General features: G+C 35.0%; 2 protein-coding genes and 2 non-coding genes across 4 annotated transcripts; all 4 read left to right on the forward strand.

Moving 5' to 3' along the window:
• The first annotated feature begins 222 nt into the window (after nucleotides 1–222).
• LOC132166005 (Transducin/WD40 repeat-like superfamily protein) lies at nucleotides 223–3,534 on the forward strand. The gene is made up of 8 exons (XM_059576742.2): nucleotides 223–470; nucleotides 553–655; nucleotides 762–869; nucleotides 964–1,073; nucleotides 1,212–1,319; nucleotides 1,405–1,450; nucleotides 1,803–1,934; nucleotides 3,084–3,534. Exons 1-8 carry the CDS (start codon nucleotides 262–264, stop codon nucleotides 3,165–3,167), a joined length of 900 nt encoding a protein of 299 aa, XP_059432725.2. The 5' UTR covers nucleotides 223–261; the 3' UTR covers nucleotides 3,168–3,534.
• A 2,176-nt stretch (nucleotides 3,535–5,710) lies between these two features.
• Nucleotides 5,711–5,782, forward strand: TRNAH-GUG (transfer RNA histidin (anticodon GUG)). Its single transcript has one exon. It is a non-coding gene; the product is annotated as a tRNA-His (tRNA).
• An 8-nt stretch (nucleotides 5,783–5,790) lies between these two features.
• On the forward strand, nucleotides 5,791–5,881 carry TRNAY-GUA (transfer RNA tyrosine (anticodon GUA)). The gene is given in 2 exon segments: nucleotides 5,791–5,827; nucleotides 5,846–5,881. It is a non-coding gene; the product is annotated as a tRNA-Tyr (tRNA).
• Nucleotides 5,882–16,800: 10,919 nt separating this feature from the next.
• On the forward strand, nucleotides 16,801–24,873 carry LOC132164913 (cellulose synthase A catalytic subunit 6 [UDP-forming]). The gene is made up of 14 exons (XM_059575430.2): nucleotides 16,801–17,360; nucleotides 18,405–18,600; nucleotides 18,689–18,924; nucleotides 19,052–19,154; nucleotides 19,258–19,447; nucleotides 20,392–20,658; nucleotides 20,769–21,114; nucleotides 21,414–21,551; nucleotides 21,822–21,947; nucleotides 22,080–22,292; nucleotides 22,412–22,685; nucleotides 22,789–22,985; nucleotides 23,094–23,444; nucleotides 23,838–24,873. The coding sequence occupies exons 1-14, from the start codon at nucleotides 17,280–17,282 to the stop codon at nucleotides 24,417–24,419; spliced, it is 3,300 nt and encodes a 1,099-aa protein (XP_059431413.2). The 5' UTR covers nucleotides 16,801–17,279; the 3' UTR covers nucleotides 24,420–24,873.
• Nucleotides 24,874–25,080: the final 207 nt, after the last annotated feature.

A 25,080-nucleotide genomic window follows, 5' to 3' on the forward strand; every position in this document is an offset into this window, starting at 1 on the left:
ACAATGCATTGAATAGATGAGATAAAAATAAATAATAAATAATTCAATATTTATTTATTATTTGAATATTAAATAAATAAATTGCCTTAGGCCTGATAAGATATGGAGCCGACCCTAATGGGAATGTTAGGGTTTAGAACCTAAAAGAGCCGTTGGATCTATGGGCTTGATGAAAACATAAACGACAGCGTCGTTTGCTTCGCCATAAGATTCCCACCGCGTCGCACGACAGCGAAGCAGAAGGGGAAGCGAGAAGAAAAGATGAGCGTCTCGGATCTGCCACGGAAGGAGGCCAACGTGCTCAGGGGGCACGAAGGCGCAGTTTTAGCGGCGAGGTTCAACGCCGACGGGAACTACTGCCTGAGCTGCGGCAAAGACCGCACCATCCGCCTCTGGAACCCCCACCGTGGGGTCCACATCAAGACCTACAAATCCCACGGCCGTGAAGTCCGCGACGTCCACGTCACCCTGTACCACTTCTTCTTCTTCTTCTCTCTCTCTACCTCAAATAATTTCAGCTTTTAAGGCTAATAATGGGTTAATTGTGTTTAGGGACAACTCCAAGTTATGTTCTTGTGGTGGCGACCGACAAATCTTTTACTGGGATGTATCGACAGGTCGTGTAATTCGAAAATTTCGTGGCCATGATAGCGAGGTTTGTTTTTTCACTTTATAAATTGATTTTGTTTCTCTTATAATGCTTTCCCAATTTGTTGAGTTTTTTTTTTTAATTTTGTTTTCCTTTTTTGGTTTTGGGGCAGGTGAATGCTGTAAAGTTCAATGAGTATTCATCTGTCGTAGTCTCAGCAGGCTATGATCAATCATTGCGCGCTTGGGACTGCAGATCTCACAGCACTGAGCCAATTCAGGTTCTTTTTTTCTGTTCCTATCAAGAATTTCTTCATGGGTGCCCTTTATTAGTTAGAAATGGCTTATCTTTCAAGAGCGTTGGTGGGTTTGCAGATCATCAACACATTTTCAGACAGCGTAATGTCTGTTTGTTTAACAAAAACAGAAATTATTGGTGGAAGTGTTGATGGAACTGTTCGGACATTTGATATGCGTATTGGTAGGTATGTAGCACTTTAGCGTTTGTGTTGTAGAATTGTTTTCAGATATTGAAGACATTGTTTGTTTGTCTTTCTTACTATTTTTTGGTAAGCAAGTTGTATTTTTTTAAAAAAAAAAAATTTGGATTTGATATTTTCTAGAGAAATATCCGATAACTTGGGGCAACCAGTCAACTGTATCACATTGTCAAATGATGGTAACTGCATATTAGCCAGTTGCTTGGATTCTACTTTACGTCTTCTGGACAGGTTAATTCTTCTACTTTTGTTGTTATTTTCTGTATGTATATTATCTGCTTTGCCTGCCCTTTTAATGGTTCTTTTTTTATGGCAGATCTTCTGGTGAACTATTGCAAGAATATAGAGGTCATACTTCTAAGGTTAGTCTGCAGATGCTTAGTTCTTGTTTCTTACAATTGATCACAGGCCTTTTGTAAATATATGCAATCAAGAAATGCAGTCTTCTTTCAATATGATAGTTATTTAACAAAAATGATTAGGTACAAGTTTTAAATATTTATTGCTTTGCTTTTTATGCGTGCGGATAAGCTATGGCCCGTTTGTTCCCACACTTTTTCATTGTTGAAGCATCTCTTGCCTATGCTTTTAACCTATGTTAAATCTGTAATGAACTTTTGAGCTACCTAAATTAAATCTGTAATGAGATGTCTAAGTTTGGATTTTCCATTGCTGATGAGCTCTTGTCATTCCTATTGGGTGTTCTTCTATCAGTCATACAAACTGGATTGCTGCCTTACCAACACTGATGCCCATGTAGCTGGTGGATCTGAGGATGGTTTCATTTACTTCTGGGATTTGGTAGATGCGTCTGTGGTTTCAAGTTTCCGAGCTCATTCCTCAGTGGTAAAGTCCTCTTTACTCTCTCCCCTCCTCCTCCATTTCTTCCTCCCCCTATTCCCAAGAAATGCCATTGCTTAATATGGCAGTGCTGAATGGTCATGATGCGTCCTGTACTTATACTGCTAACATTTTTTAAAAGGTTTCAGCTTCCTTAGATACTCAACTCCTCTATGGATAAGCTTATTGAAATGTTCTAGAGCCCAAAATGTGTTCTTCATGGATGTCATTATTTCTGTGATTCTTAATGTTTTGGAGTAGATTGTCAATCCCTTGGAGATCCTAGAGAAAACATATCAATCTAAGCTGTGTTAATAACCCAATTTTATATTCAAAGATTGAAATTTTGTATGGTATAGCTGTTGTCTCGTCTTTTAGTCATGTTAGCAGTTGAGTTAACTTTCACTGAAACTCTAAATTCATTAATATCAACTACATTTTTTATTCATCTGCTAAGCAATTAAGAAATAAGTGGATGAAACTCATAAGCTTAAGCTCTAAGCCACCCCAAAAGGAGTACTTAACTCCTAGGGTGGTTTGTCTATTATTTGCTTGTTTAGATATTGAGAAATCAAATATAGTTTTTTGTCTTCTCCTGGAACTCCTGGACCAGTATAAATTAGTGTTGTACGTCAATCACATATTATGCGTTAACTCTATCTACCACTACCACTTTGTCTTAGTACATTTCCTCTGGTTTCCTTCTTAGGTGCATCCTTTTACTGGAACTGAGAATTCACTAATGTTGTTGAGGAAGACACTTTTTCAAAAAATATCTCATGAACTTAAGGGGATCTGTTTGAGTAACTCATGATTTTTAGTTTCTTAATGCTGCATCTTGTGTTTTTTCTTGTGCAATAGTATTGATTTCATTACATTTTGATTTTGTTACTGTTGATAAACTGGGTTTTAGCTGGACCATACCTTATAAAGTGTATATATTGTGGTTTATGATTTGTTTATGCTCAACCTCCTTGGGTGAAATGCTGCATATTGCAGCTATGTTTTATTACCTTTGCAGAAGGACAATAGTACATATGTTGAATTGTGGACTGATAAAGAAATATTATTCATATCTATCATTTTCCTTGAAGAAGAAGATCCTTTTTCTGGATCATATACTGATGAGGTAATCCATCTGCTTTCATTTTGCAGGTGACAAGTGTGAGTTACCACCCAAAGGACAGCTGCATGGTAACCGCCTCCGTCGATGGCACCGTTCGTTTATGGAAAACATGAGAACAAAAGCAATGGACCTTCCTCAGCTTGTGCCAGCAATTCAGATTTTGACAACTTCCTCCTGCAGATAGTTTTCCAGAAACTTTTTCCTTGCTAGAGAGACCTGTTGAAATTCCATTCCAAGCTCCCAACATGCTGTAATCCTCTGCCTTAATTGTTAAGAACACTGTTTGGGACTTCAAATCTGCTAGTACACTTCACACATCATGGACTGTATTAAATTCAAGTACATGCATTTCTGTAATCTGCTAGTACACTTCACACATCATGGACTGTATTAAATTCAAGTACATGCATTTCTGTATGTGGGCAACATTCGCTTGGAAAAAAGCTTCTGGTATTGGATATAAGAAATGAATTTTGTCAAGTAATAGTTTTACTTTCTTTTTTGGATTTATGTAAGTAGAAATATGACATTTGACTAAAGAAAGAGAATTTTAATACGAAATGAAGCATTATATATATTTGTCTGTGAGTTAGAATATAAATTAAATAATTAAATTTATATCTTCCCATCAGATTAAGTTTTTGAAATAAGTGATGATTCAATGTGATATTAAAATAGAGATCCTCAGTTCGAACCATGTCTCTCTCATTTACTTTTTATTTATGAGAGAGTTTGAGTCTATACGTAAGGGAGTATTAAAATATGAATTAAATGATTAAATTCGTTTTTTTTTTATCAACTTGAACTTTTAGAATAAGCGTATTGTCTTTAGGGTTAATAATTTTTTTAGTACTTATGTTTGCACTTTTTTTTTTTTTCCTCACCTAAGTTTTAATTTGTATTACAGATGATACCTGACTTAAGGGTAAATACTGGTTTAGTATCTCCGTCACCATTTCGTCAATTAAACTAACGGACATATCACATGTCCTAACAAAAAAAAAAAATCATAAAACTAATTAAAATAATTAAAAAAATCAAAACTTACACAAAGAAAAAGACAAATATGACGTGGCCGGGCCACCCCATTTTGGTCATTGAGGGCCGAAATGGGGTGGCTGAAATTAGTTCAGTTGATGGGATATGACGAAGATATTAAATTGGTTTTTACCCATAAATCAAGTACCATCTGTAATATGATTTGAAACCTATATGAAAAAATAAAAAAATAAAAACCTAAGTATTAAAAATGTTATTTACCCTTGTCTTTTGTGTGGTGGTAGAAAGCAAGAGAGAGGGCTGGCCAACTTGGTTTGCCGAGTTGTCTTTATTGTCTTTAGCAGCTGTAACATAAATTACTGAAAAGCCCACGGTTTTGAACTCTTCTGATAGAGACACAACCTTCATATATCATGTGAAAGTTGTCCGATACTATGTACTTCAATGACTTCATCATAGCCAGGTTCTTGTGTTTCTCTGAAATGGGTTTCCATGGCAGATTGACACAAAAGGGCTTGATTGGTAAAATTTTTACCAAGTGTTTTGAATTTTGAATTTTGAAAAAGGTAAAAGTTAAAATTAAATTAGTGGGGGCCATATTTGTTTGAGAAAAGTTGAAAATTCTTTTGGTAAAGTCTTGAAGACCGTTATGTAAAAATTAAGAATTAAGAAATATTTTTATAAAATAAAAGAAATTATTTTAATTTTTAATTTTAACATTTTTTTTGAAAAATTGCCTTTTATTTTTTGAGAAGTATTTTGGGTCTTTGAAATAATTTTTTGTTTTGAAAAGTGTATTAGTGGTGGGGCCACATCAAAAAAACAATTTCATTAAATAATATTTGAAAAGAGTTTTCAACGTTTGAGAAATGAAAAGAGCTTTGTAAATATTTTACCAAACATGCCCTCTATTTTGCTTGCGTTATTGGAAAGGAATGTGAAAATGAGCTAGTGGTCGCTGGGTTTTGGGTAAAAAGAAAAGAGAGCCATTTCTATGGGGATGTGGTGTAAATCCCTATTTTACAACATTCAATAATATAATGAAATGTCTTATTTAAATTTTGAAATTTAGAAAAGTGGCAAGTTCCGGTCTATAAAATGTAACGAGAAAGCCTAAATTGTTTAATAACGGCCCTGCAATTTAAAATGAGTTGCAGGGATTCTAATCCACTTCTAACTATCTCATTATAATGAATATTAACTTATTCTTAATGGGTAGCTCAGTCGGTTAAAGACCACGTCTTATAAAGCAAAGGTCATAAGTTTGAATCTCTCTTCCCTTATTGTGTGGACATGTAAAAAATAAAATAATAATAAAAAAAAATAACTTCTTTTTTTTTACTAGTTAATTAAAGAGTTATTAAAATAAGTGAAACATTTGCTTATTATTTATTTGATCCGGCATTTTGAAGTTGTGAAAAAGATGTACATATTTCATTATTATAATAGGCCTTCATATGTATATTTAGTAAAATTGGGTTAAAAACTATACGATTTATTATACATAATGAGTGTATATTCATATATTTAAGGTTAATAACGGCCCCAAACGAAGAAAGTTTTTGGTCCAGCAAGTCAATATAGGAGCTTCTGCGTTTCGGTTGTGGGTTTAACTTGTCCTTTAAATAGTGAGATAATCAAGTACATAGCACAAGAAGTGGCTGTAGTTTAGTGGTAAGAATTCCACGTTGTGGCCGTGGAGACCTGGGCTCGAATCCCAGCAGCCACACTTTGTATCCGACCTTAGCTCAGTTGGTAGAGCGGAGGACTGTAGTGGGTGTTTCCCTTAGCCATCCTTAGGTCGCTGGTTCGAATCCGGCAGGTCGGATTTTTTTCTTTTTTCTTTTTTCTTTTTATTTGCCTTTTTTCGAAACAAGGCCCTGTTTGGACGTGTTGTTCTTCGGCTACTCAATCAACCAAAACAATGTGCGTGCAAGTGCAACCGATGTTTCCCATAAATAAAAGGCAAAAACAAACAACGTGTAAAACCATTACTCTAGAACATGCTGCTCACCTCAACATGAAACATATTTAGGATGTGTTAGATATCCAGATTTTTTTCTTATTTTGGATTAAATGTTTTTTAAATCGTAATGTCAAACGTTTTAAATTTTGTGATAATTTAAAAAAATGGAGATTATTTTTACTAAATCGCAATCTCAAACACACCCTTAGTAAAATGAGAGTTTTTATAATTAATGTAAAATTAGTCCTTATGGTTTACCTAATTTACATTTAGCTCTCTACGGTATCAAAATGAACTCAAAGTTCCTTGAGGTATGCCAAAAAAACAATTTAATCCCTACAGTCAAATTTCATTTACTAATTGAACAGATTATGTTGACACTGACTTAAATATGACAAATATTACAATTTTATTTGCTCTAACGTTTCACGTTATCATAATATATTAAGTCAATGAACAGAATTTGGTTGTAAGGACTAAATTATTTTTTGGGCATATTTTAAGGACCTTTGAGTTCATTTTAATATCACATAGAATTAATTGCAAATTCCGTAAATCACATGGACCAATTTTGCATTTTTTTCCTTAAATTTAAGTAAGAGTAATTGGATAAATAATAAAACTTCTGAAAAATTAAGTGAAGTATTTGTTATTATTATTATTATTATTATTATGGTTAATTACCTTTTTAGTATCTAAGGTTTTTTTTTTTTTTTTCACTTAGGTTTCAATTTCTGTCACAGGTTGGACCTAACTTATAGGAAAATATTAGTTTAGCACATTCATCACCATTTTGTTAACCAAACTAACAGACTGCACTGAAGGTGGTTTCGGTCACCCCCTTTTAGGTCATTGGGGGTGGTTGAACCAAACACCCCCAAGGGCCTTGGAGGTGGTTTAGCCTAGGGCTGGCAAAACGGGTAATCGGGTAGACCCGATTAGGACCCGTTAAGACCCGCGACCCGATTATCCGAAACACGAATACGACCCGTTTAGCTAAACGGGTTAGCGGGTCTGACACGATTATAACACGAAAAATATCCGGATAACCCGACACGACCCGCTTAACCCGTTTAGCATAACCGGGTCATACCGGGTAGACACGACACGACCCGACACGACCCGACCCGTTAAAAAAAAAAACCTTAATCAAAATTGGAAAAAATAATTTAATAAAGGGATCTCTTAAGCCAAAGAACTAGTCAAATTTATCCTAACCATCCAAGAAGAATAAAAAATTTTAAAAGAGAATGTTTTAATATATAAATAATGATTTAAAAGATAATGTTTTAATATATAGACCCACATATAAAAAGTAACGGAAAAACAAGGAATAGGCCAGTGAAGTGAAAAATATGAAGTCGTGAAGTGAAGAGTGAAATGAAGCCGTGAGTGAGTTAGTAAGTGTTAGGGTTAATTTAGTTAGAACTTAGACATAGGTTTTTTTATAAAAAAAATATAATAATAATAATAATAAATATATATAAAAAATTAAATGGGTCTGGCGGGTCACCCGAGACCCGCCAGACCCGATTGACCCGTTAGACCCGGTTGACCGGCAGACCCGGTTGACCCGACTGACCCGCCAGACCCATTTATTAAACGTGTCTGGCGGGTCGACCCGCGGACCCGACGGGTCGACCCGCCAGACACGAATTTAATCGTGTCTTAATCGGGTAGACCCGATTAAGACCCGAACCCGATAAGTCCAAACCCAATACCTGTTAACTTCGTGTCGTGTTCGTGTCGGGTTCGCGGGTCGTGTCAAAATTGCCAGCCCTAGTTTAGCCACCCCTAGACAAGTTTAGGGGTGATCGAAATCAACCCATGGCAGTCCGTTAGTTTGGATGGTGGAATGATGATATAAGTATTAAATTGGTATTTACGCATAAATCAAATACCATCTATAATACGAATTAAAACTTAGGTGAAAAAATATATATATATAAAAATTTAAGTACTAAAAAAGTAATTAATCCTTCTTATTATTATTATTATTGTTGTTGTTGTTGTTATTATTGTTATTGTTATTAGTATAATCATCATTTTTAAATATAATCAAACGTATTAAATCAAAATAATCTAAACTTATTTAGCAAAACTCCTGTCATTAGCTTTTGGGACGCGGCCAAAAGACCTTTTTCGACTTCCGAAGCCAAAACCTCTGAACGTGAAAAGACGTCCGTACAATGCTGGTACAGTAACAGTAAATTTAGGCGGTGAACTGGCGCTAGGCTGTAAAAGCGTGCAATCTGTCCCACCTATCTAACATCTCGGATTTCTCGGGCAACTCAACTGTCTGCCCGACAACCCTACCCGAAGTTGGTCTCTCTGTAGATTTTTTCCTTTTCTTTTGTGGTTTCCAGTTCACTTTCCATCCAAGCAAACAGAGGCGCCAGCTGTACCGGAGTCCTCCGTTTCACACACGTCTTCGTCATGAGTTCATGAGTTCATGGGCTTTGCTCCCAACTAAAGGAAAAGAAGATGTAAACTGTGGGGGAGTAGGAGTACTTAAATGGGTGGGTCCCACTTCACCCATACGGATCGGAACTTTGCTTAATTGTCTCTGGACCCCACGTCACATGGTCGACCACGTGGCATGTAATGAATTACTACTGAGAGGCTTTCTAAAGCAATAATTAGGTCGTTTGTTTGGTGATAAATTGATAATCATCATTTTTAGATTACGACTAATACTAACTACGGCTAGCTTTTTCAGTTTTCACAAACACTGCTCATTTTTTCTACGTAAATTTCATGTGTCCAAACACACAAGTCAGATTTTTCTTCTTCTTTTATTTATTTAACCATTTAAAGAATCGATTGTCAATATATAGGTAAGACATGATTTTCATTTTTTGGAAGCTTTTGTATAAGAAATTGAAATAGTTTACATACTTCAAAAAAAAAAAGAAAAAAAAAAAGATGGTTTATGTTTTTTATTTGCATAAACTATTGTTTGCTGCTCTCCCACATCTTTGAACAGACGACTGTAAAAAGGCTTTTTAATTATGGGCTTACTTGTATAGAATGCGGAGTAATATGAAATGGAAGAAATAGAGAAAGATATAAAAATTAAGGTGATTCGACATATAGCTTACATCCATACATTATAGCCGAATAGACTACATATTTTCTTGATGTATGATTTAAGTAATACTATAAGTTTTCCTAGAGTCATCGTAAATGTGATGTGGCTTTTAAAATCACGGTTAAATTTGAGATGTGATTTATTGACTTTTGATCTATTTGTGATTTTAAAAGCCACATCACATTTTGAATGACTCAAGAAAGACTCTAGGAAGACTTATAGTATTACTCTTATAGAGCTTTAACATAATTTCAAATACAAAACAAATCCATTGAATTAAGGGTAATTAATAACCAATCAAATCAACAATAATCACAAATCAAATCATTATTAATCAAAATGATTTATTTTCTCAACATGCCCTTACAAAATGAACGGTTTGTTAGCGATCGTTGATCTTGAACATATCAAGCGGTTGGAGTTGATGGTGCCTGATTTAAAACATCGGGTGCTCTTGTACTTTAACTTCAGTAGCTGTGGCTGGGACTTGAACAACGACAACTTTTTAGCCAACATCGGTTATTTTGACCGGAATTTTGCACCGGTTTGAACATTGGCAACTTTTTGGCCGGCATTCGTTATTTTGACCAAAACTTTGACATCAGAAACTTTTGGCAGAAAAGTTGCCGGAATTTCGACATCAACTACTGTGGCCGGAATGAGCCAATTATGGGCTTGAAATGGGCCACAAGGGCCAAAACATTTGCCTCTTGGCGTTTTTTTTTTTTTTTGGGCACATGTACTAAGAAACTCCCATAAACAAGATGCTTGAATTCTAAAACCAAAGATAAAAAGGACTTCCTCGTACCAATATGGTTGAACATATGATAGAGTTATGATTCTGGCTAGGAGAAGCTTACATGTATGTGATGAGAAACTAAAGCATAAGCGGCTTGGGCGTGAGAGAGAGGACCGGAGTCTTGGGAGGGAGGAGCTAGGCCGTGGACTGCAGGCCAAGATTCTGGAGGAGGAGGAGGATATGGTTACGTCTTGTCGAAATTTCGAAATTATGAAAACAATACGGAAAAAAAAAAAATGCAATAAAGGTGGTTTGGCATATAGAATGCGGAGTAATATGAAATGAAGAAAATAGAGAAAGACACAAAAATTAAGGTGGTTTGACATATAGCTTACATCTACACACTAAAGCCGTATAGGCTACATAGTTCCTTTAACATAATTTCAAATACATAGCTCTATTTATAAAGTTTTAACATAATTTCAAATACAAAACAAATCCATTGAATTAAGAGTAAGTAATAACAAATCAAATCAACAATAATCACAAATCAAATCCTCATTAATCAAAATGATTTATTTGCTTAGCAACTTGCATGTCAAGGGTCCTCTCACAATTGCCTATCCAAATTACAAACAATATGGACAGACAATTGTATTGAATCTCAATCCCGCTCTCGAATGTCTTATATTCTACAATACTTTTTTCCTTTGCCGTTCATCTTCATCGTCTCGATCTCTTCCTCGCTACTCAAAATTATATAAAAATATATTATCATTATTAGTCAATATTTTTATATTTTAATTAAACATAATTTTTAGGTTAATTTTTTTTTTTAAAAAAAAAAAAGGTTATTAATAGTTGTATGTTATGAATAAAAGTTGATATTCATAGGATAATATAATTGAATAAAAATATAAGAAATATTTGTACGAGCCAAATGTCAAAAAAATGTTTTACAAAGAAATAAACCGAAGCTTAAATTAAAATATTTGTCATCCGGCCTCAATCAATATCAATGCCTTTAAACTCATATACCCATATTTTTTTTGACTGATATTGATGACCTTTATTGAGCTTTTTATTTTTTAAAAACTTTAAAAAAGTGGATTTTTTTTTTTTTTTCTAAGCAACTTTAAAGCTGGATTGAATATGATAGAAGGTAGGTTCTAGAATGCATTTCACATGCAATGTAGCCGCCTTCCTTAGAATTCACGTTGTGGAAAGGCAAAGTAACATGATTCATTAAAGAAACGAGGTTGAATTCCTATGACATTTTAACACGTACGTAATTTTATTATAATCATTTAAAGGATTATTAAATTGTAATAAATATCAATTTTTGATTGCCAAGCGTAAACTAAAAAGTTAGGGCAATTACCTTTTACTCCTATAAACAACAGCGCTTTGGCATTTTTTTTTTTTTTTTTTTTTTTTTATGAACTATCAATTATGACACCTGACCCTATTAAACTACCATCTTATGACAAAAAGCTCAATTTCGTTAGTCAAAAGGATTAAAATTGACCATTAACGATCATGTGCAAGTCATGTGCCATTTTAATTTTTTTTTCTTCCACTTTTGCCCTTATTATTCTAAATTGTTTTCATGTGTTGGATTAGGGTTTAGGAGAGCATAAGCATCATTTTCTCGGTCTGAAGTGAGGGCAAAAGTGGAAGAAAGAAATTTAAAATTGCACATGACTTGCACATGACTGTTGACAGTCAATTTTAACCCATTTAACTGACGGAAGTGGACTTTTTGTTATAAGATGGTAGTTTGATGGGTCATGTGTCATAGTTGATAGTTTATGAGAAAAAAGTGTCAAGACACTGTAGTTCTTGAGCTAAAAAGTAATTACCCAAAAAGTTAAATTAATTTTAATAAACCCGATTTGGCAATGATTAGTCATGGTGTAAATTGTAATCATGCAAGTTATCAACCCCAGATGGAAAAAGAAAGCAAAGTTCTTTTGGTAGGACTAGGAGAATGAACTTTTAATCACCCCAAAAGGAAAAAAGAAATTTCTATTTTATATATTTATTCACTCATTTGACCCACCGACAATACACGCCCAAACCCAACACAAACATAAATGTCATATTGTCGGTTCAAGAGTCCGTTTGGTATTATAATTTTAAAATAAATTGTAGAAAATAAATTATTTGGTACAGCATCTTTTAAAAAATTGTGATTTGAAAAAGTAAAAAAATTTGCGTTTTTAAATCACAAGTAATAAGGTGTTTTTTTGAAAACGCATAATTTTAAAAGCTATATTGCAATTTTAAAGGCAAAAATACAATTTTGCCAAATATTTTAGTTACATTTTAAAATTGCTATTTTTAATCACACTTTTGAACTCACAAACTCAAAGGAACGCTAAATAATTGGATGGGTCACTTTGGCTGACTGTTTGATGGAACCATATATATAATTTTGTTAATAAATGGGTGATAAGGATGTTTTGAAATATATGAAAGGATACTTAAAGTTGCATATGCCGCATAACTAGACATGGTGGACCTATATACATCCTATAGTAGTAATGCTTCATAACTCATATTGAATTGTATCTCTAGTTAAGGACTATTTGTCTTCCATTTGCAAAATAATAATGAATAGTAATTTTAAAAGATGTATCAATTTTAAGAATATAAAAAGACGGTATATAACATTATTTAAGCGTATGGTTGATAGAACTTTAAATATTTTAAATAACTACCTCATCTCATCGAATTTCTTGATTATTTTTTTCTTTTCTTTTTTTTGAAGTACAATATCATGGATAGATAAAGGATATTGTTTCAAAGATTAATGAATTGAAGCTTTGCTAAACAGTGAGCTGTCTCATTTGCTTCCCTTTTAATATGCTTCACATAACATGATTGTAAGCTATTTAGCACCGTTTTTTATTCTCAATTAGCTACCCAAATTGACTTTAACAAGGTCATTCTTTTCGCAAAGCATGCACTATTTTTAGTGCATCTCACTATGATATGTTGAAATCCCAAGTCTTTACTTAATTCCACAACCTTATATGATATGGGATATAGGGATTTGTGAAACACAAAGACCCCAATACATTCCCCTCATGGTTTCTGGCAATCATGCCTACACTCGTCTTCACATCTTTGAGGACGGGCGCCTCCACAAAATATGACTAATAATTTTCTCCTCCAAACCACAAATATGACTAAAGTAGATCGGGCACTAACTGTTTTTTAAGTGAAATGTTAGTGTTAAATATTTTTTTTCATATTTGATCAATCCAATATTACAAATCAATCATTATATTTGTAAACTTACGTGAACCTTACTTAAGTCAATGGTGGACCCCACAAATTTAATGGTTGATTTATTGAATTTGTATAAGAATATGAACCAAATATAATGAATTTATTGACCCATAATATTTCTCATTTTGTAAATAGTATTTCTTTTGTTGGCAACATGTCATTATAGGCCTTCCACAAAAACATTTTTACTGCCCCCGAGACATTAATCTTCCAAATCCTCTTCCACAATCTTTTGAGCTTCCCCCTTTACATTGCATGCTTCTTTCTTTTACAAGGCAGTAAATACTTTTTTATCGAAAATTCCTCTCTCGAAGTTAAAGTCCGCACTAGTTGATATGTTTGTTGATCATTTCCATAAAATTCAATTTTTTGCTTCTTTTTTTACAAATAACGAAGAGAACAAATACGACATATTATTTTTATTAGAGTAATGTTATCATTCCACCAAATTAACGTACTGACGTGGCAGAGCTACATTAATTAATCAACCAATAAAAATGTTTTTCTACTAAATCATTAAATTTGGTGGTTGGCATTACCGCTAACGGCATGTAAGGAATCATATGACTACCAAATGGAAAATGTTAAGGTCACAACATAAATTCAACTTATGGCCAACTTCTCTCATACGTGTCATTTAAAAATAAAAAAAAAATTTGATAGAGAAGATTTTGGGATTCTAAAAATTTGAAAAAAAAAGACAATTTGTTTGGTTTAAAATTCAAATTTTTTTTACAAGTAGGAGAGAAATTGGCCATGAGTTGGGTTTGTGTTGTGTCCATATCGTCTTTTTTCTCAAATTTTCAGAATCCCAAAATCCTCTCTATCAATTTTTTTTTTTTAAATGACACATAAGAGAGAAGTTGGCCATAAGTTGAATTTATGTTGTGACCTTAACATTTTCCATTTTGACCACCCCCAAAGGTTTGGTTGGAGTGACCGACCAATCCCTTACTCCTAAGAGAGTCATTGACCAATCATTAATAGAGTAGCCGAGTCACTCCCTCAACAAAATCATTAATTTTTTTTACTAACGTTGTAGTGCGATGTGGCACTGCCCCATCTCAATGCAGAAGTACCCACACCTAAAACACACGTAGATGTAGAATTTTTTTAAAAAAACTTTTTTTTATTAATGAAAGAGTTTTTATTTTTTATTTTTTTTGGAACTATTTTTTATTTTTTATTTTTAAATTAGTGAATATGAATGTGCCACATATACAAGAATGCTAAGAGATGAACATTTTAAAAAGTATGACTTTTATGAGTAACATTTCTCTTTTCTCTAACAATAATAATCTCTTCTTTTCATTTCCCTTAATATTTTTTAAGGACCATAATTTTATTGAAAAAATAAAGATGATAGCTAAGTATTTTTCATATCTATCTAATAGATACCTACACCTATGTACATATGTATTAAAAATTTCAAAATACATAATTCAGGACATATTATTGGAATTTAAATGTATAAAATAACTTCAATTTTGTATTAATTAAGGACATCTTATCGAAATTTAAGGGGTGGATCCAATATCAATGTAAATTCTTGCGAAAATTTCAATTCCAATGAACTTCCATCATTTTTACAATTATATCTCTAAAGTTTAAAAACTCTTAATTTAGTATATCGAACTTTTAATTTTTTGCAATGTCACGTCTCCATTAGAATTTTCCGTTAAATTCTTACCGATGAGTGTCAAAAATTATCAAAACACCCCCATTTTTTTTATTTTTATTTTTTATTTTTTATTGCAAAGATTCAAGTGTTGGTAAGGATTTAAAGGAATTTACAAAAATACATATGCCTAAATCTTTGCAATTCTTTTTTTTTATATATAAAAAAATGGTATTTTGAAAATTTTGACAAAATTTAACGGAAAAACCTAATAATGGGTGACATTGTAAAAAATTAGAAGTTCAAAAAATTGATAGTTTTTGAACCTTTGAAATACATTGCAAAAGTGATGAAAGTTCAACGAATAAAGTCAAGTTTCCCCTAATATTACTCTCCTATATTATTATTATTTTTTTTTTATGAAAGGAAATTGTCAAGTCATTACCTTGAGTTCATCTCTATTTTCAAATAAACTATTTCGATTTCCAATTTCTACAATTAATTCATTCATTTGGTTTCTGCCTTTTGCAATTAAATAATTCTATCAAAAATTTAATACAAACCACGTGAAATCTTAATTATAATACCTAAACGAAATAAAAATAAAAGGCAGTAAAGGAACATCAATTTCCTCCCTTTTGAGTTGGTCTTAAAAACCATCCACTTTTTCACCTTGAAGGCACCCCGAAAGCCTTTTTACAATAAAAGAACCTTAATATTTTTCAAGGATACTACAAATTTGATGGGGTAGAATGATAATTTGAGATTGTTGTCTTAAGTTTAGCAAAGAAAAGTGATTTGTCCAAGATTTGACTTGTGGAAAGATGAGTAAGGTCAGAAATTATATTTTTATCTCACAATTTTTTTAATAATGTTGACGTAATAATCATAATCAACCTTTGTGTAAATCTTTGTTAAACGGCCAAAAGTGAAAGGTTTGCAGAACCATCTCCAAAAGACAAGTGTGGGGATGATTGCCACCCCCTCCGCCAACAAGGTGAAAGGTGGCTTTTGGCGGTGGTCTAACCAACATTTCAATTATTTTTATTTTTTGTAATTAATCTTCTAGGGGTATAATAAATTCATATTTTGTCTACATTCGAGTAAGAAATTAATAATAAACTTAACCAAGATATTGATTGAAAAAACAAAAAACAAAAAATTGTAGACTTGATTGCAAAAATTGAAAACTGAAAAAGAGTGATTTAAAAATTGAGGATAAATTTTTTTTTTTTTGGGATAAAAAATTGAGGATAAACTCACCATACAATGAGACACCCCTCAACTCTTTTCTTATTTTTTGAAATTTTGAATAAATATTTTATTAAAAAGTCAATGGAAAATATAACATAAATACTAATTGAAAAATAATATAAATTGGAAAATGACTTGATAATTTTTTTTTAAAAAGTTATAAAAACAACCAAAGGATGGATCATATTCATAAATTAATCACTAATAGTAGTCATTACACAAAATATAGTACTTGTCAAGTGCAAAAAAGAAAAAAAGAAAAAGAAAGGGCTGATGAGTCATTACACAAAATAGTAGTCAATTCTTTCCATAGTCAACAGAGTCCGTACATATAAACCAAAAAGAAAGAAAAAGAGAGAGAGAGAGAGAGAGAGAGAGAGGCAACTGGCAAGCAGAGAAGAAAGAGAAACGCGTTGTTATGACAACACAACACAAGACAAGGGAGTGAAGGGATGGAGGATGAGTGTGTGGGTAGACAGAAGGAAAGAGGTGTAAAGTAAAGACACGATCTACGCCGCGTGAGCAGATCCTACTTCGCAGCTCTCTTTCTCTTTCTCTCTCTTTCTCTTCCACTTTTTGCTTACACACCAAAACCGTGAGGTTAAAGAACAAGAAACACCATCGAATCTACAAGAATCATAAACAAAACAAAACCAAACAAGTCCCACTGTCAGCAGAAATAAATCCCACTTTTTTTTTTTTTTTGCCATTTTTCTTTTTACCAACTCCTCCGGTGGGGCACAGCCCAGAGCCACCACCGCAAAGCTGGGCCCCGCCCACCTCACCTTACTCTCTTTCTTTTCCCCTCACATCCTTTTCTCTATATCCTTTACTTTGCATTTTCTCGATCCCTCTCTGTCTTTGTGTGTGTGTGTGTGTCTCTCTCTCTCTCTCCCCTCTCCTTCTCTCTTACGCGTCCACATTTCCACAAAGACGCTCTCTACTCTCTCTCTCTCTCTCTCTCTCCAAAAGACTTTCATTGAGTTCTAAGATTCAGACCAGCCAGGTTACAGAGCACACTTGGCTTGCTGAGGAATCAAAATCAAAGACTTTTCCTTCTCTCTCTCTCTCTCTGTGGTGCTTTCGCTATATGCGGAGTTTGGGTTTCTTGTGATGGGTGCCGAGCCGAGCGTTGAGGAGCGTAAAGTTGGATCTTTTGGGTGAGCAGGGGGCGTGTTTCCCAGTTGGGATTTTCGATTCGGTAACGTAGGCTTTGTGGGTTTCAAGTGTTTCAGATTTGCTGAGCTTTGTGGTGAGTGTGATGGACACGAGGGGTCGACTCGTTGCTGGGTCTCACAACAGGAATGAGTTCATTCTGATCAATGCAGATGAGAATGGAAGGGTAAGAGCCTAAGCATACCCCCTGTTTTCATTCATTTTATGATTTGAGGAATACCCGTTTGCACATTTTGTTATTTTTCATTGTGGGGATTATTAGAAATGTAAACAAGATTGGGGCTTTCTTTAGTATTTTCATGCAGTTTGGGTGCCTTTGCTTCTGATTTGCGTGATGTGCTTGGAAATTGATGATTGCTTTTGTGGGTTTTGGTTTTCTTGCTCACAATTTGATCCGGGTTAGTTATACTTATTTCAGTGTATGTTTCTGCCTAATAGTGACTCAATTCCTAAGAAAATTTTTAGTTAGACGGACTTTCTTGGGCTATGATGTTGATTTACAGTTGCATCCAAACGAGCGGGCGAAATTTGAAGTTTTAACAGCTTTCTGTTGTTAAATTGGTTATTTTTCTGTACCTGGGCTAGAATAAAGCTGTGCAATTAAAGGTTTCTGCCTTTTGATCGAATTATTTCAATTTGGTAGGATTTAGGAAAAAGCTTTGGATTTCCATTATGATGACTGTTTCACCCTCAAACTGTCAAGTTTTCTAGGTATCTCCAAATTTTTTGGAGGCTGTTAGAAAATTGTGTGCTGTGGATTGTGAAATGGCTGGAAATGCCGTGAGCTCAGAAAAAAAAAACTGGATATACCGTTGGGATTCTGCATATGTCGGAATACCGATTGTCGTATATCATCAATTTGCATATGGGGGAGACTTTCAGTCAATTGTATTTCAGGATCTACATATATTACTGTAGTCTAAGTCGAATAGAAAAATTGATAAGCTTTTGAAAATTTGGAAAGGACGTTGGTATTATTAGTTTAATGTTGAATCTTTTTGGGAAATTTCTAATCTTATTCAGGATCACATTAATTTAATAAAATTCGGTGAAGTGAACTTTCTTAGTCTTTATTTTATTGTTTGATTTGGTAAGCAGCAAGTTGAACATTCGGTACATTGATTAATCAGCTACTTCATCTTGCTGAAGTTGTAACTTCTTGTAAACAGATGCTTGTAGCATTAAATTTATGGTTTGTTTGTCTTTGCAGATTAAGTCTGTGAAGGAATTGAGTGGACAAATGTGTCAGATTTGTGAGGATGAGGTGGAGATTACAGTGGATGGAGAGCTCTTTGTTGCCTGCAATGAATGTGCTTTCCCTGTGTGCAGGCCTTGCTATGAATATGAGAGAAGAGAGGGCAATCAGGCTTGCCCTCAGTGTAAAACCAGATATAAGCGTCTCAAAGGTGAGAGATTTTTTCTGCATTCCTTTATTTGCTTATCTATTGAACATGTAGTTTTTCAAATTTCTCTGACTAGTGACGTGAACTGCAGGTAGTCCTAGGGTTGAAGGTGACGAAGAAGAAGATGACATTGATGATTTGGACAATGAATTTGATTATGGAAACCTTAATGGTCTTGGCCCACAAGAAGGTGCAGAGGCAATGCTCTCTTCACACCTTAACTCTGGCCGTGGTTACCACTCTAATGCATCTGGAATCCCTGTGCTCTCAGCACATGAGGCATCTCCCCTTAGTTCTGAGATTCCTCTATTGACCTATGGCGAGGAGGTAAATCAGTTTGAAGTCCTGATCTTATTACTCTCTCTTGTACACATGCCTTTGTGTCCGTACTTATTTATGTACATGTGCATATGTATAATGTGATGAATGCTAATGCTGCTTTTTGTTGTTTTAGGATTCTGAGATTTCTTCTGATCGACATGCTCTTATAGTACCCCCATTTATGGCTCATGGAAATGGAAGCCACTCAGCACCTTTTCCTGATCCATCTATACCATGTAAGCCATTTTTCCTCTAGTAGTTGCATATTGTTTGTTACTTGCTGTTTAGAATTAATTTTTGCATAGACAGAGTTTAGAGCTTTCAATGTCTGTGTTGCAGTGCAACCCAGACCAATGGTTCCTAAGAAAGACATTGCGGTATATGGGTATGGGAGTGTGGCTTGGAAGGATCGAATGGAGGACTGGAAGAAAAGGCAGAATGATAAACTTCAGGTGGTAAAGCACCAAGGAGATAATGATGGGGGAAACTTTGGTGGAAATGAGATAGATGATGATCCTGATTTGCCCATGTAAGTGACTCTTCTCAGTCCCCCCCCCCCCCCTTATGTTGTGGTGCTTCTGTCCTTTGCCAAAAACCAAGATTGTTCTGTTAAATTATGAGCATTTTTTCTCTAGGAGAAATTTTATAAGCATTATTGAAAAGAAGCATCATCTTATCTGAAATACCTATATCATGTTACTTTGGTAAGACAGAAAGGGTCTTCCTAGAAATTCCACAGAATGCATTCTGCAAAATTTACCACAGATCCTGATTTTTAAAATGTTTTGATGCCCCTATAACTTCTTGAATTTGTCCGCCCCTTGCCAAAGAGATAATGGAAAAGGGGGAGCTGCAAAAAGTTTTCTGTTGACTAGGTGCATGCCTTTTCCATTGTCTTTACAAAAATTCTTCCCATTGAACCCTGATATATTTACCTAGATGCCCATGTTTGTGTTTGTAGACTACTTGGGTGCTTATATCTGTTTGCTTCTGATCCTTACACTTTGGTTCTCTGTATTCCATAGCTTTAGGGGCTGGACCTCAGGTTGGTATTGAGACTTGGATCTATGACATTTATTATAAATTCCTATATAATTGTGTGATTTGTGATGGATTAGATCTATGACCCACATTTTTCTTCTCCCCTTTTACCCCACTTTTGACCGTTATAGGATGATGTACACCCCACCAGCCTTCTACTCTCTTTCCCATGTTTGACTATGTGTTGGGGTGTTATTCTGTGTATTTTGTAATCAGTATTATATGCATGAACTTTTATATTTGATATGTAGTTCTCAGTCCAGACACATCAAACTTGAAATTGTTAATATGCAACATTATGATATGTATGAAATTGAAGTAGAAAATAAGTCTTTTTTTTTTGGTATCCTAACTTCTGTTCCTGTGCCTTTCTTCATTTGTTGATTTACTTCTGGACTATTTATGAGCTTTCTTCATATATGTGTCTATCAGGATGGATGAAGGCAGGCAGCCACTTTCGAGGAAGTTACCCATCCCTTCAAGCAAGATAAATCCATACAGAATGATTATAATACTTCGCCTTGTGATCCTTGGCCTCTTTTTCCATTATAGACTTCTCCATCCAGTCAAAGATGCGTATGGCTTGTGGTTGACATCAGTTATATGCGAAATATGGTTTGCTGCATCATGGATTCTGGATCAGTTCCCAAAATGGTACCCAATAGAACGAGAAACATACCTTGAAAGGCTATCATTGAGGTAAATGGGACTGGTATATTTTATCTAGTGCCTTGTTTCATGTTCCTTCATTGCCATCAGTCTAAAGGTTTCAACTTTTGATATTGAATGTTTGCTTCTTATACTCTCAGGTATGAAAAAGAAGGGAAGCCATCTGAGTTGGCCAGTGTAGATGTCTTCGTGAGTACAGTTGATCCTTTGAAAGAGCCTCCTTTAATTACTGCCAACACTGTTCTTTCCATCCTTGCGGTTGATTATCCAGTAGATAAGGTTGCTTGCTATGTTTCGGATGATGGTGCTGCCATGCTTACTTTTGAAGCACTTTCTGAGACGTCAGAATTTGCGAGGAAATGGGTTCCATTCTGTAAAAAATTTAATATTGAGCCAAGGGCCCCAGAATGGTATTTTTCGCAGAAGATGGACTATCTGAAGAACAAAGTTCATCCAGCATTTGTCAGAGAAAGGCGTGCAATGAAGGTATTGACTTCTCCAAACACAGGAGAACCCCCCCACTCTTATAATATCTAGAATACCAAATCATCTTAAGATATATATATATCTTTGATAGCTTGTCTTGATTTTCTGGTTAAATATATTTTTTTTGATTCTTAAGTTATATGCACCTGGTGGGATTTGAGTCCACAACCTCACCCTTCCCCCTTGCTACGAAGGGAGGAAGTACCATTTGAGCTAAAAGCTCATTGGTGGTTAAAAAAATAATATATGAGAACCTCTCGTGAATGATGTTTTCTGATTTCTCTTTTTTATTGGTACAGAGAGAATATGAAGAATTTAAAGTTAAAATAAATGCGTTAGTAGCCACAGCACAAAAGGTTCCTGAGGATGGCTGGACGATGCAGGATGGGACTCCATGGCCTGGAAACAATGTACGGGACCATCCTGGCATGATTCAGGTGAGGCGGTATTTCTTTTACAAATATTGATGGATTATTTATTTATTTATTTTATATTATGTTATTGTAAAGTATTCATGTTAAAAATGACTGAGATCCCATTTGGTGCTACGTTTGTGCATAATCCTCATACCTTTACAAGCTAGATCGTCCTTATGCCATAAGCGGTTGGGAGCAATCCCAAGTTACCTTGGTAAAGGGGTGGGATTAGATGTGATAGTGTCCTGATGTTTTTAGATGCCAATTAAAAACAGAATCTTGCTTTTACAGGTCTTCCTTGGTCATAGTGATGTTTGTGATGTTGAAGGAAACGAGTTACCTCGTCTTATATATGTTTCTCGTGAAAAGAGACCAGGGTTTGAACACCATAAGAAGGCTGGGGCCATGAATGCTCTGGTAAGACTGAAGTCTTCAACTCTATGAGAAGGCCTCTAGATTACTCTTCTGGTTTTTCCTTGATGCTCTTTTTAATCAATAAATGCTTGGCCCATGGTTTTGATGTTTGTTCATTCATTATGACTTCTGAAGGTGCGCGTCTCGGCAGTTATTTCAAATGCTCCTTATCTACTGAACGTTGATTGTGATCATTATATTAACAATAGCAAGGCACTTAGAGAAGCCATGTGTTTCATGATGGACCCCACATCAGGGAAGAAGGTTTGCTATGTGCAATTTCCTCAAAGATTTGATGGGATTGATCGTCATGATAGATACTCAAATCGGAATGTTGTATTCTTTGATGTATGTATATTCTTCTTGGTTCATTTATTATATCTATCTTCAATTTGTGTAATTACATGTTTATAGGCTTATAGCATTTCTTTTATTATTGTGATGCCTAATTTTCCAATTGAAAACAGATCAACATGAAAGGCTTAGATGGTTTACAAGGACCCATATACGTTGGAACTGGATGTGTTTTCAGAAAGCAAGCACTTTATGGATTTGATGCACCTGCCAAGAAGAAGTCCCCTAGCAAAACCTGCAACTGTTGGCCAAAATGGTGCTGCCTATGTTGCGGCTCTAGAAAGGATAAGAATGCAAAGACAAAGAAGGAGAAAAAGAAGAAATCCAAGCACAGGGAAGCATCAAAGCAGATACATGCACTTGAAAATATTGAAGAGGGAATAAATGGTGAGGATTCATTAACAGAGTTAGTTGCCATCTTGAGTGCCACATTTTCTATGTAATAAAAGAAATCCCTGGACAGTAAGACTTATCACTGTTGCAATTGCAGAATCAAATGCTGAGAAATCATTAAGTATGCCGCAAATGAAATTGGAGAAGAAGTTTGGGCAGTCTCCAGTGTTTATAGCCTCCGCACTTCAGGAAAATGGTGGAGTTCCTAAGAATGTCAGTCCTGCATCACTTTTGAAAGAAGCAATCCAAGTCATCAGCTGTGGTTATGAGGATAAAACAGAATGGGGAAAGGAGGTAAGCAAAAACAAAGAAGTCCAAAACTTTTTTCAAACTTATCTTCTCTTCTCCAGAGTCTTATCTTTGTAACCATATTGCATTCTAAATATTTGAACATGAAACCAGGTTGGATGGATATATGGCTCTGTAACTGAGGATATCCTGACTGGATTTAAGATGCACTGCCATGGCTGGCGGTCTGTGTACTGCATACCCAAGAGGCCAGCATTCAAGGGGTCAGCTCCTATAAACCTCTCAGATCGTCTACATCAGGTTCTTCGGTGGGCCCTTGGATCTGTTGAAATTTTCTTGAGCAGGCATTGTCCAATCTGGTATGGCTATGGCGGTGGGTTGAATTGGTTGGAGCGATTTTCCTACATAAACTCTGTTGTGTATCCTTGGACATCCATTCCCTTGCTTGTTTACTGTACTCTGCCAGCCATCTGTCTTCTTACTGGACAATTCATTGTTCCTGAGGTAACATCCCTCAACATCATGTTATTAACTTTATTTTTTGCATCCCAATTTTTCCTATCAGGCATAAGCACATTATGCAACTGGCTTTGGAAGATCTACATGCTTGCACGAATGTTGTACATTGTATCTGTGTGTCATTACGATTGCTTGTGAGCTTGATGCATGGTGTTGATTGTTAGGTTTAGTTCATTTCCTTGCAGTTTCACATTTTAATGATTGGAAGGTGTAGTCTGTGTAGTTTTGAGTAAGGCTGAGTAGATTTTCTTCTCACATCAGTCGAGGCCCTTAAGCTTTTACTTTAATTAAACATTGGGCCCTTGACATGGCTGATTTAATTACTACTTTTCTTCTCATCTTTGTACTAACTCAGGGTTCTTGACTCAATTTGTACAGATAAGCAATTATGCCAGTCTAGTATTCATGGCTCTTTTCATATCTATAGCTGCAACTGGTATACTTGAGATGCAGTGGGGTGGTGTCGGGATAGACGACTGGTGGAGAAATGAGCAGTTCTGGGTAATTGGAGGTGTTTCTTCTCATCTTTTTGCACTCATCCAGGGTCTACTCAAGGTGTTGGGTGGTGTCAGCACAAACTTCACAGTTACCTCTAAAGGTGCAGATGATGGAGAATTTTCAGAGCTTTACCTCTTCAAGTGGACATCATTGTTGATCCCTCCCACAACTTTGTTGATCATAAATATAGTTGGGGTGGTGGTTGGGGTCTCAGACGCGATCAATAACGGGTATGATTCATGGGGGCCACTTTTTGGTAGGCTATTTTTTGCCTTCTGGGTCATCATGCATCTCTACCCCTTCCTCAAGGGATTACTGGGGAAACAAGATCGGATGCCAACCATTATTTTGGTGTGGTCTATTTTGCTGGCCTCAATCTTAACTCTTATGTGGGTTAGAATCAACCCATTTGTGTCAAGAGATGGTCCTGTATTAGAAGTTTGTGGGTTGAATTGTGACTAGGATACAGAAATAAATAAACATATATTAAGATTTAGTTGCTTCTGAGCTACTACAATTTTCAGGGATAGGTATGGTGGTGTTGCAGAAGAGAGATTGAATTGTTCTTTGGATTGAATCATTTCATCCAACTGCAGGAATTTGTTGGGAGAAAGAGTTAGTCTTGGGGTATGTAGATAGGGAAAGGGCTTGGGGCTGACATTATTATTTGTTTTATAGGGTTGCATCAATTCTTTTATTGCATTCCTGTGGGGGGTTTTGGGTAAATTTTTTCAGTACCTGTATTACAAGAAGGTACTGAATTATAATTTATTCCCCCAAGTGGTGGGGGTGTCTTATAAGTGTCCAAGATTATTACTTCAATTGTCTGTATTGGTTTTCTTGTACACTATGGACTTTGTCATGAATGCTATTAATTTGGAGTTCTAAGCATATTGGATTTTATTCAATTTCTTTCCTTCATTTCATTTATATATAATCTCAACAATTATTACATGCCATATAGGCATATATAAATTAAAAAGAAATTAAGGACATTTTAAATTAAATTCTAAACCTTAACATATCACACATAATAAGTTCTAAGACCCGACAAAATCTAAATCATTTAATCTGAAGCTGATAAGTAGGATTTAAAATACTTCACAAGATAAGATTTCCTGAA

Source organism: Corylus avellana, chromosome 11 (assembly GCF_965113065.1).
Source record: "Corylus avellana chromosome 11, dhCorAvel1.hap1.2, whole genome shotgun sequence".
In the NCBI taxonomy this organism is placed as follows: Eukaryota; Viridiplantae; Streptophyta; class Magnoliopsida; order Fagales; family Betulaceae; genus Corylus; species Corylus avellana.